Raw genomic sequence first — 20997 nt, 5'->3', positions numbered from 1 at the left:
CAACAAACAAACGCTACAAACATTCGCGGCAATATTATCAGTAAGCAGTGGACCACGGGGTGCCATCTGAATTTTGAAAGTTCTGGGACCTGCTGTAGACTGTTGCAAAGCTCATGCGCAGCAGCTCATGCGATTGTTGTCCTGTGATGTCATGATTAACGAACAGTGTACATGGAGTAACAAGGAGCAGGTACAAGGGCGATGAAAATAAGTGCGTACAACGAGGCACCTACGCGCTCCGCTGCTCGAATATTTTTCATCACGGTTTATTTCTGTAGTAGCAATGAAGTTAGAATTGTCCACAATACATTCTAGGATCACTCCGATGTATTTTTCTTACCACTCAGGGGACAAAAAAATTGAAAAAACGGTGCGCGGGCGCCGCGCTGTTCGAATTTTGTTTCGTCGCTCTTGTACGTTGTACTAAACCTTATAAGTGGTTTCGAAGTTATTGGACATACGCCATAAACGAACATGCAAAAATTCACGGCATCAGATAGCGATTGTTCACTAGGCGAGTTTGCTGCACCATCGACAGCCAAACCAAAACAAAGCTGACAGCCATATCAAACTGAACATCTATCGAAGAAATTTTATAGACACGTGCATGCCAAGCATAAGCTGCTTACCAGGTTCACGGCGCACAGTGCCGCTTCATCCCTTGTCCAGTGGCTCACGCATACGGACGTAAGCGTGTAACTGACCTGCAGAATTGTGGAAAGCTTTTGCAGGATCAATATGTCTCCTCCGTCCATCAATGCTATCTCGAGCGTGTGCAGACGCCGGCTTCGCCCAACCCAGTCACAAAGCACTTGCATGTATTCCTCGTTCAGATGTAACCCTGCAAAAATGGGGAAGAACCTGTTCTTGGTCGATTTTTGAAGCAGCGCCAATGAATTTTAACCGTAATTAGCCAGCCAGTTCGTTCAAACCTCAAGCTATATTACAAGTGGACACAAACAGGCGGCAACTTCAAAACAATTGCGCAAACGAACCAAGACGGAAGCACGAGAAAAGAAAATCCAGCGCACAATTTTAGTATTTTGACTGGAAACCGACGTGCTATTATTCTCACGCATTAATAAGGAATTTCCGTCGCATAAAGACAGAAAAGAACTCGGATTTCCAGATATGTTCATGCTCCGCGCCTTCAGGACGAAGCCATCGTTTTGTAAAACTTGAGGGGACACTATTTCCGCCTTGAGTGTACTACGCGATAGCGTAAGTGGATTCCTTCAGCGACCTGGGGTACGCTCTGCTTGTCGTAGATCGCGGGTAATCGTAATGCCACTAGGTTCAAGTTGGCCAGCGCAGCCTCCCACTGCTCACATAAGCAGCTAAGGACGCATCATGGGCCAAACACTACAGCAGGTGTAGGACGTTTGCATCTTTTAGGAACGAAACAAGGGCAGAGATTTTGACTAGGGCATTTTCCCTAAGAATAAGCAAGGTAGTAATGGGATGTGCTCGTCAAAAAACTTTCGGAAATGTTTTTTTTCTAAGTCGATCAAGTTTTGTACAGGATATTAATATGTGGTTTGTGATGACCATTTCTCCGCAGAGTGCGCATGTTGGTTTCGATTTATTAGCAAGAATGAAGTTATCTGCCGTGTGTCAAATACGAAGGCGCCACAAAATTATATCAATGTAACGTTCTTGATGACTTGATGTATTCCATAACTGGCTTTACTAGGTGTAACTTCTTATTTGCTTCATTATCACATGCTCCCTGCCATTCTACTCTCAGTTTTCGTTGTACACATTTTATAGCATCGTTATGAGGCATTTTAACTTTTTTAGCATTATAGGCGGCTGCGGCACATACATCGGACCTGTCGGTACCGCAGATTTCTACGTGACTTGGTATCCGGCAGTCTAATTTTAAGCCGTTGTGTTTTGGCCGCTAGTACGTTGTGCGCTGTCTCCTATTAGAGGTTTTGATGCATTTTTTGGTGGTAGTGATATAGTTACGCTGAGGAAGTCTGTATAAATGATACTTTATTCAGTGTGTTTCTGCAATTTTTTTTTGCAGCAAAACGCGTACTGTTCGGCAGTAAACTTAGACGCACACTAAGGCGGCCTTACTATTTTTTTCTAGTTTTTCTTCTACTACACCACAGCAACATAGTATTGTCTTCGAACCATATGTATAAAATGCTGCATGGTCACTGTACTTCTCGTTCAGTGCTAAGAACTGACGTATAATGTGTTCATCAGGTGCTTGTGTTTTACGAAAGTGTGTTAATAGGAGGTCACATACAACCGGGAAGTTGTACCAAGGTGGCAATGGGTCAGGTCTCTGTGCAATATCAAGTAGTGCATACAGTATGTTGAATTCCCGGCACTGTTCTTCAAAACGGAGTATAAGTGGTCTGATGGCTTGGGGTATGTTGTTAATGAGTGTTCTAGGGGGACATTTTATAACAATGGGGTAACAGATGTGTTCCGGTAACGGACGGATTTTCAGAATCTATGAACATGCAAGCGTGCTTCTTCTGTCAGCTAGTGAAGGATCATTTGTTTCCACATACAGACTAGTCACAGGTGACGTCCTGTATGCTCCCGTCGAAAGACGCAAACCTAGGTTATGTGCTGGATTCAGCCGTTTAAGGTATGATGGTATGTCTGAATCAGACTACGCACCGGTAATCAAGGCAGGAGCGCACTACTGCACGTTAGATATAGAGAAAACATATCCTCTCAGAGCCCAGTGTCTTCGCGAGATTATTTAAGTATGTTTAAAGCTCGAGAAACTTTGTCTTTAAAGTTCTGTGTGAAAAGATTGCGATCTTTTTGTCGAATGTTACACCTGAAAATATTATTATTTTTTTGGGAGAACGGTTTCATTTAAGTGCAGGGTGGGATCAGGCTGCAAGCCTATCCTAAGAGAGAAAAGGACGGCAACTGTTTTGTGGGAAAAGCCTAAATCCATTTGTCTCTCCACTTACCAAGTTTGTTTAATGTCAGTTGTACCTGTCTTCACGCGTTGATAAGCTGGATGATGTGCCTGTAATTTTGAGGTCATCGACAAAAACTGAGCACATGATAGACAGATTACTTTGGGTATGGAATTCATATTCACGGTGAAAAGTGTTGTGTTTAAAATGCATCTCTGAGGTACAACATCCTCCTGAGTTAAGTTCCTCAAGAGCGTTGTACTTAGGCGAACTTGAAATGAGCGCATCGACAAGAAATTCAACGTTCAAAGAAGTTCAACATTCAGCCGCCGATGCCCAGACATGCCAGGTCGTGGAGAAGTACAAACCTCAAAAGTGTATCGTAAGCTTTTTTCATGTCAAAAGAAAACTGCCAGACAGTGTCCCCTACGTATGAATGCTTCTCGGACAGTGTTTTCAAGCCCGACTAGATGGTCTACGGTTGAACAAGCTTCAAAAGGGTTGAAAATTGGTCGAGTTGGTACGAATTCATTGGAGCCACACCAGTATGAATTCGTACCAACTCGCCCAATTTTCAACCCTTTTGAACTTTATTTCTTGTACAACGGGCTCTTTTCAATGTTTTAACAGTGAGCACTTGTGTAGTTGTCACTCTGTCTCTGTCCCTGTCCCTGTGGTGCCACACCAGTATGAACAAGCTTTTCTGAAGCCACATTGGTGGAGGCCAAGCAGTTCCCGAGATTGAAGAGTAAACAGCCTAATATTTACTATGCCTTCAAAGGATTGGCAAGGCAGGTGCTAAGAGCTATTGGCCCGTGACTAGTGTGCGCGGATGGGAGTTTTCCAGGTTTCAGGAATAGTACCATAACTGCATTTATCCAAGCCTCAGGCATTTTGGCCGGCACCCATATTTATTAAAAATTTCAAGAGTACTTCTACCGCAGGTTCAGACGAATGGGCTAGCATTTCGCAATACGAGTACATCTCGTTCGGAATTTTAAACTATTTTAGGGTTCGTTAGTTTAACGACTAGTCTGTATTTCTGTTGTGTGTTTGAGCTTTAGGAATCAGTCAGTGTATTGTAGTGAACTAGAAACATGTGAGAAGCGGTTCTCAAATATGTCGGCCTGTTCGCGAATACTTGTTTGGGCTGCAGAGGGAAATGCAAAAGGAGAGGAGTTGTCATCAAGTTTGTGAACGTGTCCCACATTTTTTGATGCAGTGGAACTGTTTATGGAAGATACATTCCATTAGTTTTCTCAGCTTTACGACGGGTATATCAGCTTTGGCCCTCGTCTTTATAAAATTGGTTAGATTATTCTGTGCAGGGGTTTCGACGAAAAATTTATCAAGTTTTTTCTGCCTCTTTTTTGCTCCGCTACATTCCCGTGTATACAAGAACATTTAATTCTTTCGCACCATTGCCGTAGTCGGAGGAATAGCTACGTGAGCAGCGGCAATTGCACATATTTTGAACATCTCCCTTCATTCGTCAACATCGAGGACGTCCGAAAATATTTTCTCTAAAGGGGCACTTTCCTGGAAGAGCATTTATTCGGACATGGCCAACTTCAGGCGCCATGGTTTGGTTAAGGTTACTGATGGCGAGGATGTTAGACTGATAATACAGCAAGATGACCGCTCCCATACGGGTTGTCAAGAACATCCCATTTCGAATGGGTAAAAACACTTGTTGAACAAAAAGATAAAGGTAGCTCATTTCCCCACTCATTGCAGACCAGTGTGTTTACCCGTGTTCAGGAGGCAGACATTGTAACAGAGAATAAAATCTTGGTTAAGGCTTCAGAGTACGTTTGTTTCCTTCCACAAAAGGAGTTGGCATTAAAATCCCCAGCTAAAATACATAACGAAGGACGGTGACCACAATTGCCACAAATGAGGTTTTTATGTCAATTTTTCGAGTTTCAACACCACACTGGACTGCAGTAGCAGCGCCTCCAGAGAGCCTGCTTGAGTTCTCACGGTCACAGCGAAAGACGATATTTTTTAAGAATGTTTTTTCGCTGCGGTTCGAGGTTAGTCTCCTGCAGACCCACTGCTATCTGGGATAATGAATTTAACATACCTGTTGCGCCAGTGTAGTGCTTGAAAACGACACGACAGTTATAGACTAGTTGGGGAAAAGGGTAAAACAGTAGGTAGGTGGGTCTTTGTGCTGAAGACAGCTTTGCCGCCGCTGCAGCGTGGGCGAGGGAGGATTTGTGGCCATCGCACCCTCGGATACGCTGGAATCCCGTGTAGAACCCACGGTTGTTTTCGAGTTGGGGGAGAGGCCTTGTGGCCCGCTGACATGAACGTCCACGCTGCCTGTTTTGTGGCTGCTGGCCAGCGCTAGCTGCTGCCACAAGGGGCAGGGGTGGCTCTGCTCCATGCTCACTGTTCGTTGCCTAGGCAGGCGGCGAAGGCCGCTCTGATGCTCTGCCTTGCTGTACCGCAGCGGAGCAGCTTGGATTTTGCAACGAAAATCGTATCCGCGCTCCCATGAATTATATATCCTCTTTGACCTCAAGTGCAATCATTTTCCTCTTTCTTCCAGGTTGGGCATGATTGTAAGCCGGATGGCTGCCCTCACAGTTTACTCAAAGGTGTGATTGAACTAGAGTTCTCAACAGCGTGGTCTTGGGAAGCGCATTTGGCGCTGGTTTGTTGACCTCGGCAGCTATGCGAGCCGTGGCCATACCTCTTGCGTTTGTAGCATCGACGTGGGTTTGGAATGTATGATCTGAGCTTGAATTTTCTGTATCCTACCCTTACAGAATGGGAAAGTATACTACATGCGAAGGTAATGACAATGCGCTTTGTTTGAGTTACCGCATCATCGCTTCTGATTTTTATCCTGTACACAATTCCTACGTTCTGTTCCTTAAGTCCGTCTAGGAGTTCTTTTAGGCACTTGAGGCTATGGCCGGGAATTGCTCCGCGAACAGTATTCAATGAAAAGTGCTGGCGGATAGTCACAGTATTCATGACTCTGAAGTAATTCCAACAGGAGGTTGCCATTTGCTAGTTTATTTTATAGCCTTCTATAACTTCGTGTTGTGTTGTGTGTTGTGTTGCGTTTAATGGCACATAGGCAGCTAAGGCCATCATGCGCCAAGCACAATGCATAGGAAATGTTTTCTGTGGCATTTAACAAAAATGAAAAGTGCTCAGTGGTGTAAAGGGCCTAAAAAGTTTAACGACCTAGTAATAACAGAAAACAAGATGGAGGAATGGCTAATGGTAAAAGCTTTAAAAAGATCAGGTAGCCCCAGCGGCCATCCTTGGCTGGGCAAGGATGTCTAGGATCCTAACCAATCAAATAAAAACATCAGCCTTTTTTCTCACGGATGAGAAAATGGCTGAGTGGCATTATACGAAGCCATAGGTCGTTATTTCTATTTTGTTGAGAAAACCTGCTTCAGTTAAAAACTTAAAAACACAAGATATGTCCACAATTGCATTATCGCCTAAGAGTAGTGCTGGGTGAAAAGGAATGGTTTGCTGATAAAGAAGATAAAAGCACTTTTTCCTTAGTTTTTCGAGTTTCGAACATGAAAATAAAATGTGGTTGACTGTAAGTTCACCTCCCCATGTACAAACTGGTTTGTCTTCTTTCGTCAGCAGAAAGTTGTGTGTAAGGTGCGTGTGACCTATACGGAGACGGCATATAATGACTTCTTTAAAACGTTCCTGGTGTACACATGACTTCCATTCTCCTAAAACTGGCTTTACCAAGTGTAGTTTATTATTTATTTCACTGTTCCAAGCAGATTGCCATTTTTTCCTTGCTTTACGATTTACTAAGTTTATGCAGTCTCGATACGGCACGCTTACATTTTTAATTTGTTTGTCACGAGCTTGGGCAGCGCATAAATCTGCTCTCTCATTGCCTTCTATTCCCACATGACTCCGGACCGAACATAGTTTTATGTTTTGTCCTTTAGCTGTAGATGTTACTATGTTGTGTATGATGTCACCGAGTAGAGGACTGATAGCATTTCTAGAGTGGAGAGCTGTAAGTACACTTAAGGAGTCTGTGTAAATAATACTGTGTGTGAGGTTCTCTTTTATTATTTCTTCTATGGCATTACACAGAGCGTAACATTCGGCAGTGAAAACAGATGCACACTGTGGAAGTCTTACTGTTTCTTCCCAATTCCCTCGAACTACCGCGCTTCCTATATAAACATCTGTTTTTGAACCATCAGTATAAAATTCTGAAAAGCTACTGCATTTTTCTTTTAGTCCAAGAAATTCTTAGATGATATGTTGTGGAGTTTTCTTTTTACGGAACTGTGTAAGTGTGAATTCGCAGATTAGAGGAAAATTGTACCATGGAGGTAGTGGGTCTCGTCTTCGGGCAATGTCAGGTAGTGTGTCCCTGCATATTGAGATTTTGCCACATCTCTTCAAAAAGCAAGAGCAATGGCCTGGTAGCTTGAGGTTTGTTTGCAAATATTATTCTAGAAGGACATTTTGTTACAACCGGATAGCAGATGTGTTTTGGTAGTGACCGTACTTTAAGGACATATGCACACGTTAGAGCGGTTCTTCTAATTTAAAGTGAGGGTTAATTTGTTTATACATAGAGGTTTACTATGGGGGATGTCCTGTATGCACCGCATGAGATGCGCAGGCCTGAGTTGTGTACTGAATCTAATTTTTTTGGGTAAGATGGTCTTGCTGAGCCATACACAGTGCACCCATAATCTAAGGAGGAACGTACCAACGAGCGATATATGTGCAGACGACATGTTCTATCAGACCCCCAATGTTTCCTTGACAGCACTTTGGGTATGTTTGAAAAATTGCGAGGCTTTTTTAGCGTGTTTATGTAAGGTAGTAATGTAAGTTTTTTGTCAAATGTTATGCCTAAAAATTTGTGTTCTCCTTTCACTGGTAGTATAGTTTTGTTCAAATGTAAGGTAGGGTCGTTCTGCTAGCCTCTTTTTAGCGAGAAAAGAATCGCGACTGTTTTTTGTGGGGAAAACTTAAACCCATTTCTATCCGTCCATATCGCTAGTCTGTTCAATGTTAGCTGTGTCTGTCTCTCGCAGGTTGATAGGCTCGAGGATGTGCACGCAATTCCTACGTTCCTGCGTTGCTTAAGTCTGTCTAGGAGTTCTTTTAGGCACTTGAGGTTATGGCCGGGAATTGCTCCGTGAACAGTATTCAATGAAGGTGCTGGCGGATAGTCACTGGTATTTCTCCGCAAACTGCTACTACTGATAGATTCTCATATTCACGACTCCGAAGGAATTCCAACAGGAGGTGACCATTTGCTAGTTTCTTTATTTTATAGCCTTCTTCTATAACTTCGGTTAGTCTTCATGTTACAAGGAAGGGTGGCACCAGTTGTGCAGTTATGTACGCGTGCTCGCTGTGGACCACGTGGAACCTTGGAAAATTGAATTTTTCCTGAAGAAATTTGCAGTCACCACGGTGCGCCCTCGATTCGAAAGGCGATCGGTTAAAAAAAAAGGAAGTGCCCATGGAGAGTTTTCTATTCATCAGCGGTGGTAGCCGCCCACCACAGAGCCCTGGCGAGGGGACAGTAGAGGAACATGCATGCAAGTCCTGCCCTCGCGTGCTGTACACCACGACTATAGCCAAATATGGGCAACTGAGGGTAGCTACTCTACACAACGTTAAGCCTCGCCACCAGAAAAAGGAGAGAGTCAGTAAGAGAGGAGAAGGCAGGAAAGTTGTGAGAAAGAAGATAGGAAAGTGAAAGGTGAAGGGGAGGACAGGATAAGGCGACTGCCGATTTCCCCCGGTCGGGTCACGCTGGAGGTGCCGTCTGCGTGAAGCTGGGTCCAAAGTGGTGAGTTGCCTCCGCCGAGGGGCATTGAAGGCCCAAACAGTCGGCATCGGTTCAGCCACCAGTGTCCCCTTTTCCCTGGGCACAGCGATGACACGCACGGCTAAGCGCCGGTGGTTGGGTCCGTGATGACGCACTGCTCATCATTATTCCCCTGCGTGGATGTCCCAGCGGATGCTCGGAAACCTCTCGTGTCAAAATTCACCAACATCTGCACACTGCAGATGCCCCTTCGGAGGCTCAACAGTATAGTAATGGTTAATAAGGCAGCCCACGTTTTCGAGCATGCCCATGCTGAGTGGTATGGCGAGGGGCAGTTTCCGCGTAGTGGGCATTTATCGCTGTACACAGACATGTGGATTGTGCTGAGGAGACTCACGTGAGGATAGGCATTGGTCTACAACTGTCTCCATGTTACCGATTGTTCGTTGGCAGTTTCGTGCTTGGTAGTGGATAGGTTCGTCTATACTATCTTAACCGGTCTGGGTTACTCCACTCTCGACATAGTGGCCACAGAGTGAAGAGTGATGGCGGTTAGACAGTGACCACTAGTGGCACTGTTACTGGCGCAGAAAGCGTGACGCAGCCGAGGCTGAGAAGCTCATGGTCTCTTACGCGGCCACAATGACCCGACAAAGGAAAAATGAAAGCAATTCGAGTATGAAAGGGATAAGCACCTGGCTATAACTAGAAGTAGCACATACGAGATAAGCTCATATTTACTCAATAGAAAAACAATGCAACATTTAGCCTCGTCGTGAACAGAGCCCTGTGGCAGTACCAGTACCGCATCAACACACGGCATCTATTTCTAGCGTAGAGACACGTGCAGAGCAGGCAGGTCGACATGCACGACTGACTGCGGCTAACTTGACATACCAGCCATTCGCAATGGTACGGGAGTGCAAGAAAAAATAAGCGCTTTTGATGTTTATGTTGTGGAAGAGCAGATGGGTCCAAAGGGACGAGTCATGTCTACTAGCCCCTCAATATAATCTAGTTACAAAATATTAATCGGCAGTTGAACCGATTTAAGTCAACTGCACTCCAAGGAGGACCTAATTTACAAATTTTCACGCAGACCGCTGCTAGCTAATATTTCAAGCCGTTATCTGCTGTTGAAAACCTAAGCAAACGGCGCTAGTAAGCAGAGTCAAGGGCGTCATGCAGGGCAGAATGGCGCAGGCAATGCTTAGTGCAACCTCTGAGCTTTGCGCATTGGTAGATGATAGCCCTCCTACCTTCCTAGGTTACTTACACTTGAAACTGAGCTCCTCGATGCTGTTGTTCAGAGCGATACCCTCAATTACCCGGTGTGGGCTGAAAGGTGTTGCCGGGAAGCTTATGTGGAATCGCCTCAGGCTCCGTGTCCGGGGGAGGTAGGCTCTCAGCGCCGGTAAAATGTCTGGATTCATGTCTCTCGCCCGGAACACCACCTCGAGCGATGACAGATGATCTCCACACTGGCAGTCGAGTTGGCACGGTGGGCGCTGCGATGTGAACATCCGGTTGATCGATGCACTAGGGTTGTGTTCCAGTTCATTGCTGAAGTTGAACAACACCCCCGCCGACCACGTGCTGGTACCAACGCTCAACCTGGAACCGCAAGGCATCCTTCAGGTGGTTGGAAACATTTAGAAAGGGCACTGATTAAAGAGTGTTAAGCGCAAAAAAGGAAGACTAGGTCTAGACCAGGGTGCGAGAATATTTTAGGTGTTGACACTGAGCGCCCTCCGCGGCGGAGAGCACGCACAGATCATGTTCGCCCTCTAGTACATGCGCCGACTGCAGCAGCGCGGGGCCGCTGCTGAGAAGCGGCCATTCGCTTGCGGAGCGGCGGACGCGGCTGAGCGGTTTTATCGGCTTCCGGCACTGTTTTCGGCTGTTTTTGGAGGTGTTTTGCGGCAGTGCAGCACCAGATATGTAGGTTAGGTTCTCAGCTTCCACGATGTGCGCGGTAGGCACCGTGCACGAACAAACCTTGCTAAAACTAGGTTTTTTGTCGCGGTTTGGGACCAGCCGCACTAATCGTTGTGCAAATGCGCGTGGTGGCGCGGGCCGACCCCGTGGACGCTCGTCGCGGCCTACGTACATATGGGCTGTGATGTGTTGGTTGTGGCTGTGGCACACTTGAGGGGTGAAGCCGGGTCGAGAAGGCGACTAGACACGACTATGCTTTCTACCCAACTGCACTTGGGCTACTAGGGTTGTCCGGAACAAGTGTCACTTCTTAAAGCTGTGTCGGAGGTAGCTTGCCTAGAACTTCGGCGCCAGACAATCCCCAGAGCTGTCAGGATATTGCAACCGAGCGACAACTTCTGCGCGAAGTACGTTCCCGAGCAAACGATATAAAATCATACTATGCTGTGTTCAATGCCAAGACACTTTTAAACGCACCCAAGAAACCGGTGCTGTTGGCGAATGCTGGGTCCGGTGTTTTTCCCGCATATCCCAAATATCTGACAAAAAAAAGGCAAGTTCAAGAAAGCCTCCAAGAACACTACAGTCTGTACCCATGTGTGCCAAGCAGGCAAGCAAGCGGTCCGCACCAGCCGCTGCCGCACCGCCCTCGGGGACGCCTCGTGGAAAGCAAAAAGAAAAAAGACGCCGATCCGTCATGGAGCCCTCAAAAGAAACAGCGAACAGGTGGATAGAAAGCATCATGCGTGTCAGCTGGTTAAGGAATATGTCCTTTTTCCTCGATCAAACATGGAGGCGCCTCCTAAATTAAGTGCAAGCTTTGTCTTCATCGGTATTTATAGCGCTAAGGTTGGTTCCGTGCATTGGTTCGGGTACTTAATATTCAAGGTGTTCAGCATTCCCTGTACATCCCACAGCCGCGGAGCAATGAATTTCGGCTGGTGATCTCGTGGCTAGCTTCCATCCGCTGTACATTTTGGTGCCGCAAAACATGGTAAGACATGCCGGTAACATTTATAACAAATATGCAGCTGCATAATTTGCTGGAGCCTGGAACGCTCCATGGAGAATTTCGTGCCTTAACATTATTAAGGTAAACAATTCGCTTTACCATGCCAATTGCAATTATTCTCAACTTACATCCGCCAATTCCAATTTAGAATCGCCTTATTTACCTCTCCGCCTGCACGCCAGTCTTTCCTTGAGGGAGACAACAGCTCATCATCGTTGGTGTCGGCTTAAAAGTTCAGCTTAGCGGGAGGATCGCCCCCTAACCATTTCCCCTAACCATTTTCGCGCCGCGTAGCTAAAAGTGCACTGCATTAGCTATTAAAACGTCCCTAATGCAAAACTGGTTTCCTTTCAGTCTATGTGCCCGTTCGTATAGCTGTGGAGGCGTTCCGCAACGCAGCACAAGAGCGCGGGTTCTGTTCTCGACTGCGGAGGCAATATTTCTGATGCAGGCGAAATGCGGAAACGCCCTTGAAGTTTCTCTGCACATTAAAGAACCCCAGTTGGCTGACTTTAACCATATTCTCTACATGGTGGGCATCATCTCACAGTGTTGGCGCATTACACTGCTCAAGCAGTGTCTGAATGTACACGTAGGTTCTTTAGCCTAAATGTGGAAGCATGCGCGTCGGGGACGACTATATATATTTAAGAGTCGGTATAATTAACTTGCTCTCAGCATTCGTGCGGATGAATGAGAAAACTTTGCAGTCAACCCATTTTCATAACGAGCTCGTAAGTTCGCAGGGCAACGACCTCACTGCTGTTCCAAAAATTCCACTCAGTTCCAGCAAGTAAAACACGAAGTCGCCCAAAATTATTCAGTGTCGACCGCAGTTTCAATCACTTTCTGCGTTACCGCACTTAAAGCGCATGTACACGCAGGGGCACCGAACAATCCCGCAACACCTGCATTACGGCCGCCGCAGCTCGGCGACTATACGAGCCCCCGTCGTATGGAGGCATCTGGCCGGGTTCGAGAGAAGAGCCAGGAGTAGCGAACAAGATCTGGTCGCGGGGCGTAGGGTCAGCACTCAAATATATACTTACACTGTTGTTTAGACGTATACTAGGAGTGCCTAATTGCCAAACAGCCATATGCGTTTTCAGCGTCAAAAGAAACGCGAAGAGAACTACTCCAATGGCATCAAGAAAATTTAGAGCACACTTGCACTCTTTTTTAACGGAATGACGCGATAGCATTAATGGAACCCTTCAGCGACCTGGGGTCGTCATTCGTACCACTTTGCGGACAGGATTACTAGCTTCTTTTGACCATCGCATAATGGTTAACCTAACCTTTACTTTACAATTAGATAGTATTAGATATCCCTCCCGCGCATTTAATCCTCCTCTGTCGCCTATATTGTGCCTAGAGGCCCATATATGTTGAATTGGTCATCCTCTACTTTAGAGATGCAGGTTGCGGCAGTCGTCATACTACTTCTGGCGAGACAGTTAGGCGATGCGCCATTGCCCGGCGCATCAACCACAGCCACTGGTGGGGCTTGTGAGACCCAGATTGCTCTTGCCGAGAGACGATTCGCGACCATTCATTAATTTAAATGTCACCTGCTAGCGTGAGAAATTTGCTGACAAGTCGGTGGTCAGGTTGGGATGACGTGACAAGGTCATGTGACTTAGGTGGCAGGTGGATGACTTTGCTTCTCTCACGCTGGTGCCGCCGACGACGACAACGCCGATTTTTCTGGTGAACGGCGTCTTTAACTGAATGATCTTAGTACAACTAAACTGAACACAACCGCAACTAAATTTTAACTGTATGGCGCCAAGACGACTGCGTAGAAGAGTTAATAAACTGCACCTGCGTTTAGTCTCCAGCAGGTTCTTTTTTGTTCTTGTTTTCACGGCTGTTACAAGGTTCAGATTTAATTCCAGTCCTCTAGGTTAACAATAAGAGGTGAGCTAATGGCTTCAGCATCCGCCTCGCGAGCACGAGCAGCACGGTTCAATCCGCAGTGTCGCGAGGTACATGCAGTCGGTACAAGCTTTCGCCTGGCGTGCTGCTTGGCTTCTGAAGAATGAAATTCATGAAAAATGGGGCTTCGACCACCACTGACAGGGCTTGAGCTTACATTTTCTTCAACGTTTTTAGCGAACCCAGGAATTCAACTGCGCAACGACAGAACTCGCATAAAATCCTTGCGAAACAGCTTTGCAGTCGTACTGAAGAAGTGAGCGGCGAAAAGAGCCGTTTACAATGGACAAAGCGTAGCTTGTCAAGCCAGTTGGTGCATGGTTGCAAAAAAAAAAACAGCCAGGAAATAACGCGTTCACAAGAAAAAAGTCCAGCTAGTCTAGCGCGTCTAGCGTCGTCGTGTCCATCCCTTCTTGTGAACGCGTCCTTTTCGGCTGTTTTTTACGGAAACGGTGGGTAAAAACAGAAATTTAAGCGGACAAGAAGACGGGGACAAGCGAGATAGAGACAGGGCAGGTGGAAGTATTTCTTCAAAATCATGGGCAACCAACTACCCCAAGATACAGGTTTGTGGATAAAGGTTGTAATAAAAAGTCACAACACGGTTACGAGGGTGAACACGAGTTTCCTTGGATGTGGAAACAAAGAAGTTTCCGTGGAGATGATCTGGTTTTTTTTTCTAGCAAAGGCAGACAGCCAGAGCTGAATCCGGACTTTGCCCAGTACTGCAGTGATAATATGCATAGAGTGTCGGACCAAGCAACTCCTGCAGCACAGGCACGCGCCCACGCCATTAGGCCACTGGTCGCCTCCCAAGCTCTCTCCCGCTTTCGTTCTTGTAGGGAGATTTTATTTTCTCCGCTTTCAGTCTATTAATCTAGACACGTCGAAGCTGGCACTCTGTAGGCCAAAGATGACGGCGTGAAATAAGGAGCCAGCTAATTCGAACTAATGCTCTACAATTCCTAATGAGCATCATATGCTTCACTTGCGGCAAGGTTTTATAAAACTTTCCTTAAAGGATAAACGCGGCCTACTAAAATGCAATTAGTCCAATATTAACCCAAACGGCTGTCGATTACGGAAGCGAAACGGTCTAGAAAGAGTCGGCAGAGGCACTTTAGCCTGCTTACGTATGAGAAGGCGTAAGTCCGCTCGCTCCCTTCGTGAAAGCAATCGCCGCGTGCTGCAGCGTGATGTAAAGCGATGCCATGCACCTTGCAATTCTACTGCTGCATGGCTCTATGTAGCCGCCACCGCGACACCGACGCGGCGCTGCCGCACCCCTTCTGACCTGCGCGCTTTGTGAAGGCAGTCGCCGCCGTGCTACGGTCCGCGCCCGCCTCCCCCACCAGCTACGGCATGACGTTGTATTCGGACGCGCCGACCGTCCGCATGGGGTTATTCTTAACTATACATACATGGATCTTTAGGAGTCTTCATACAGCTCCTTGCCTCCCTACGCCACTGGTGGGGTTTGCCACTGGTGGGGTTTGCCACTGGTGGGGTTTGCCACTGGTGGGGTTTGCCACTGGTGGGGTTTGCCACTGGTGGGGTTTGCCACTGGTGGGGTTTGCCACTGGTGGGGTTTGCCACTGGTGGGGTTTGCCACTGGTGGGGTTTGCCACTGGTGGGGTTTGCCACTGGTGGGGTTTGCCACTGGTGGGGTTTGCCACTGGTGGGGTTTGCCACTGGTGGGGTTTGCCACTGGTGGGGTTTGCCACTGGTGGGGTTTGCCACTGGTGGGGTTTGCCACTGGTGGGGTTTGAGCGATCCACGTTGCACTTCCTAAGCAACCACGCGCGACCAATCATTCATTTAACCGCCACCTGCAGGGTTGCATAAGGACGCTATCCCTGAGGAGGACCACGAGTGTTAACACGTGAGGGATTTCGCTCAATGAAGCCAGTAAGGCGTACGCCTTTGTAGTACAGAGTATGCAAATAATGCGTGCATGTTTTCCGAATGTACTTCTACGCTTTCCTCTTGAGCCAATTCTGAAAGCCGCATATGGAAAGCCTGCCTAAAAGACCGGTCACTCACTTGCCAACGGTCACCTTGTCCATGCTCTCCGCAAGCAGTATCGCTTCACTCATGGTATGCGTTGTCACGGTCCCAAGGCGCGGAATGTGCAGCTCCTGGAGTGAGGCGCAGTCGCGAGCTGCGAGCAGGAGACAGTGCATCTCGAAGGTGGAGAAGGCGAACTTGACAGTGAGGCGCCGCAACGACCTCGTCACCGCGAGACCACGCAGCAGGTGTTGGACGTGCAAGCTCAACCGATCCTCCTGCACCCGCGAGTCAATGAAAAACACGTAATGCTACATTGTTTCTCGAATCGTAGCCCTGAGCAAACTTAAAATTTCACATCGCATCAGTGACTTTTACGCAGCAGGAATGCACGTTTCCACAGAACACTTGTAACACGGACGTGGAAATGCAGCAGTCGTACGATAATAGAATTGTTTCAGTGTTGGGCTGAAAGAATGCTTGGATATTTGGCGGCAAGTGTTCAGCATATTGAGGAACAGACGTGAAATCTTGGTATGATATCAATATGCTATTAGCTCTGACAGTCCAAATGCATAAAAACCAGGTTATATACCGCCATGCACGGCCACGCATACAATTTAAGTGGAGAGGAGGATTTGCCTCTCCACTACGCCACCTGACAACTGCGGCAGATCGCAGCTGGTTCTTATGTGTGCTAACTTTATCAGGGGACCGGGTTCTTCCTGTTGTAGCAACCTTCCGGCCTCTCCTCTAGAAGGAGAGGAGGTGGATTTATCTCTCCAGTTTCTCACCTGCCAACCGCGGCAAATCACGGGTGGCTCTTTCTTGTACTAACCTTGGATGGTTTGGCTTGGTTTTATGGGGCTTATCGTCTCAAAGTGACTCAGGTTATGAGGGTCGACGAAGTGGAGGACTCCGGATAAATTCTACCACTTAGGGTTCTTTAACATGCACTGAGATCGGACAGCCCACGGGCCTCTAAGCATTTCGCCTCCATCGAAACACGACCGCCGCGACCGGGATAGAACCCGCGTCTCTCGGATCAGCAACTGAGCACCATAACCACTGAACCACAGCCGCGGCAGCTACCTTTTAAAATGACAGGGCTCTCCCCGTGACAGCTACTCTCAGTCTCTCTCTGTCCTACAAGAGGAGGGGATTACATCCACTTTGCCTCCAGCTGACCGTGAAAGTTGCAGCTGCCTCTTTCAAGTACCAAAATTGGAAGGGGGCTGCTGCCAACTTGCGGGTGGCGAAGTGACAGCATAATAGCGACAGTTTAACAGCACAATCGTATAACAATTTCGAGGGGGAACATTGGTGATGTAAAGTGTGATGAGGCGAAAGCCTTTCCGGCAACGCTATCCAGCGTTAAGACTCAAAATCAAGAATGGAAGTCACCGCACATAGTGACGGACTCCCAACAAGCCTGCAGGGACTACCTTGCTGGAAAACTTTACGGAGGGGGCAAGAACATTATTAATTACACTCTCACGCTCACAGAGAATAACAAGGACACCTGGCTACGAAGGCCTAGCCGAAAACAAGGTAGCGAATGAGCTAGCCCGAACTCTTACATATCGGCCGGATCCCCGTCCCTACCCCATCCCCGTCCTGTGACCATACGGTGACAGGCTAGAATAATTTAGGCTAGAAAGAAGGCATTTCTCACCAACACACAAACTGTCCTCGGATGCCATTGAATGAAGGAGAATATAAAGAAACAAATATCCATGTCTTAACATTTTACACAAGGTCAGAGCCACACAATTCCTAAGTTACTGTCCTTGGAGAGGAGCAAGACACTCCTACCACCATACATCTCGCGAACGCCAGGACAAACCGGACAAAATATCAATAGTGTGTTGTATTGGGTTTTATGGCACATAGGCGGCTAAGGCCATGATGCGCCAAGCTCAAGGTATAGAATAAGTTTTCTGTAGAATTTTTAGAAATGTTAAAAAGTAGCGCTGGTGTAGGTGTCCTAATAAAATGTCTGTCTGTAAACCACGTTTGAGCGAGAAAAGAATGGCCACTGTTTCCTGTGGAGAAAACCGAAAACCATTACTGTCTGCCCATGATGCCAGCTTATGTATGGTTAACTGTATTTGTCTTTCACATGTTGACGTGTTGGAGAATGAGCAAGCTGTCTGGAGGTCATCTACATATACTGAGTACATAACGGACCTTGGGATTATTTTACTTAGTTCATTTTTACAACAAAGAGAGTTGTGCTTAAAATACACGCCTGAGGTACCCCATTCTCTTGAATGAATTTCTTCGAAAGTGCTGAACCTAGGCGTACATTGAATGAGCGCTGGTACAAGAAATTGTTTAGACACTTCAACATCCTGCCGCGGATGCCAAGCCCACCTAATTCCTGAAGAATGTCGAACCTCCAGGCCGTGTCATATGCCCTCTCCAAATAAAAAAAAGACAGCAAGACAGCGCTGCATGTGAACAAAAGCTTCTCAAACAGTGTTTCCGAGACGAGCCAGGTGATCTTTAGTGTAGGATCTGTTTTTGAAACCACACTGATGGCTATCAAGAAGTTCACAGGATTGAAGGACAAAAGTTAACCTTATATTAAGGACACTTTCGAAGGATTTGGCGAGGCAACTGGTCTGGGCTATGGGTCTATAACTGCTAGGAGAGGATGGCGGTTTCCCAGGTTTAAGAAATGGTACAATATTGGCTTTTTTCTAGGCTTCGGATATTTCCCCGATGCCCAAACTTTGTTAAAGAATCTTAAAAGTGCCGCTACAGCAAGCTGGGAAAGATTTGCTAGCATTGCATAGCGTACTTGGTGGGGTCCTGGAGCAGTTTTTTTGCCGGCAGACACTACTCTATTTCCTGGAGGGTGATTAATCCATTGTATTGTTGATTAGTATCTCCACTTGTTGGGAGTATTTCCTTTTCGACTATATTTTTGTGCTTTAAAAATTACTTTATAATGTGACAAACTAGAAACTGCCGCGAAGTGATCACCTAATCTACCTGCCTGTTCCTTTACACTTGCTTGTGTACAAGATGGTGTCAAAAGTGGAATTGTGACTGGTTTTGTTTTCTTACCCTCTCTCACATTTTTTTTATGTGATATGACTGTTTATGGATGACATGTGACTCTGCCATGATGCTTTCTCGGCGTTACGACGGATATACCGCGCTGTTGATATCGCCTTTTTAAAGTTTCTGAAATTCTCATGTGTTGAATATCTCCGGAAAATGCACCAGGTTTCTTTTGGTTCTTTTTGTATCTTTACAATTTTTTTGTGTACCAGTATTTGTGATTTTGTTTTACTATTCCAGAGGATATTTTGTGTTACAACTTGTATTTAACATTTTTCAATTTTGCTAAACCTGTTCTTTTTTGCATATATTATGTATTCGCCCCTCCTGCTTGGGCCTACTGTAGGCCTGCAGTATGTTCTAAATAAATAAATAAATAGATTGAGGAACAGCCAAATGTGCTGCAGCTAAGATGCAATTCGTGAATTTTTCATTCATCTCATAGATGTCAAGATTTTCTAAAACGATTTTCTCTAATGTGGCTTCTGCTCTAAAAAGTTGCCACTTGACTGAAGGAAGCTTCCAACATCGCGGTTGTGTTGGGATGACTTGTGATGTGGATATTACACTGATTATTATGGTGAGGTGATAACTGCCATATGGACTGTCAATAACATCCTATTTAAAATCGCTAAAAACAGAGGGGGAGGTAAAGACAAATCTAGACAGCTCATTTTCCTTGTGGATGGGAAAAAGTGTGTGGTTTTATCAGAATTTAAAAGACTTATTATTGCTCAGAGTAAAATCCTCTATTATCTGACCTCGGCTGTCCGTTGATTCACTCCCCCAGAAGGATGAATGTGCGTTAAAATCGCCAACTACGAGATACCGCTCTGGTAGCTGCTCTAATAGATTTTCTAGTTCTTGTATTGTTACTGATAAGTGTGGAATAAAATATATACAACACACTCTTATTGTTTCGTGCGTGAGCAGTGCTGCCGCTACAGCCTCTAATTTAGTTTTCAGTCTAAGCTCACGAGCTGGAACATCATTTTTTACTATGATGGCAACGCCACCTGAGAGCCGGCTTGGCTTCCCTTGGTCGCGGCGGAAGACTAAATTTCTTGAGTGCCTTTGTGTTTTGGGGGACCTAAGCTGGTTTCTTGTACACACGAGGCCACAGGTGATAATGTGGCTCAGATTCCTTTGATGTCATTTAAGTTATTAAATAATCCCCTACAATTCTAAAGTATTAGGAATGCCATTATGATTTTTGGGGATGTATTTTGGAAACTTAAGTCCCTATTTCTTTAGGGCCAGTTAGTGGGATTTTTCCCTTTTTGCGGTCGAGGGAGCTCCGTCACCGCTGCTGCGGAGGTGAGCTTGGAGTTACGTCCATCGCCTCAACGGAGGCTCAGGAGTGCCGTGGAGAACCCACGGTTGTGATGTGTGCAGGCCTCTCCCGACTGGGGGAAGCCTTGCGGGTTGCCGACACAGAGGCCGGCGAGCCCTTTTTCAAGAGTGGCAGGGCAGCCTTCACTGCCTCTGTCCGGCGCGCGGATGGCCCTGCCTCAGGCTCACTGTGTGTGGCCTGAGCAGGTGCCGAAGCCTAGTGTGATGCCCAGCCCCGTCGCACCACATCGGCGAAATTTGGTTCAGCTGTGAACAGAAATATTCCCTGGGTTTGTGCAAATATTTTCCGTGCTTCCTGTAATGCTATGTTATGTTTGGTTTTAACGGTTATTATCTCTTTCTCTTTCTTCCAGGATGGGCATGACCTGGAATACGCGGGGTGTCCCCTTCACAGTTCGCGCACTTTGGCACTGCGTTGCAGACATCGGATTCTTGTTCATTAGATGTGAATTTGGCACATGTTTGGCGGCCACGACAACTCTGGGACTCCGCCCACCGTGCGCGCAGAATTAAAAAAAAAAGGCGGAAGCCGGACGGTTATCCGAGTTAATTAGGGAAGACGGCCACACAGGGCAACAAGTCGAAGTTCCTAATAATGCTCGGAACGAGTAGATCGAGTTCCCGTGGCAAAAATACTAGTTCAGACTCCTCTTCACTGCACCTTTAAGGTCCGGCAGATTTGCGACGAACCTGCACAATTTTTCACTTCACGCCCCATCAGCCTTCCAGCGCCAACGGCGCTGAAAAGCAGTATGGCGCATTGGTTTGCCGCATTCGCCAAAAAAACTGGCTGTGGTTTAGCCCTGGTTAAACATGGAGGAGTAGCGAGAGTCTAGTTTCTTTCAGAGACGCAGAACTCGATTCGTCGTCATCTGTCGTCGTGGATGCACTGTCGCCGGCTAAGCGGGCCCGTCTAGCCGCGTCGTCCTTACGTCGATTATCGAGACGCTTAGCGCGCTCTTCCTCGGTCTCCT

The 20997-nt window shown here is 46.7% G+C and overlaps 1 protein-coding gene across 1 annotated transcript in view; it reads right to left on the bottom strand.

Annotated features, from left to right (window-relative positions):
* LOC149369694 (uncharacterized) overlaps positions 1 to 20997 on the bottom strand; it is a 56745-nt gene that overhangs the window by 20446 nt on the left and 15302 nt on the right. Inside the window, exons 6-8 of the mRNA XM_089576120.1 lie at positions 15635 to 15876; positions 9980 to 10317; positions 630 to 841 (exon numbers count right to left, since the gene is read on the bottom strand). Coding sequence (XP_089432246.1) covers positions 630 to 841; positions 9980 to 10317; positions 15635 to 15876 — 792 coding nt within the window. The remainder of the gene's footprint in view (positions 1 to 629; positions 842 to 9979; positions 10318 to 15634; positions 15877 to 20997) is intronic.

The sequence above is a fragment of the Amblyomma mixtum genome, chromosome 1, assembly GCF_055824585.1.
Source record: "Amblyomma mixtum isolate Tamu chromosome 1, ASM5582458v1, whole genome shotgun sequence".
Classification (NCBI taxonomy): Eukaryota; Metazoa; Arthropoda; class Arachnida; order Ixodida; family Ixodidae; genus Amblyomma; species Amblyomma mixtum.
Note: the sequence above shows the minus strand (reverse complement) of the source record. Positions and strands in the feature narration are given on the sequence as shown.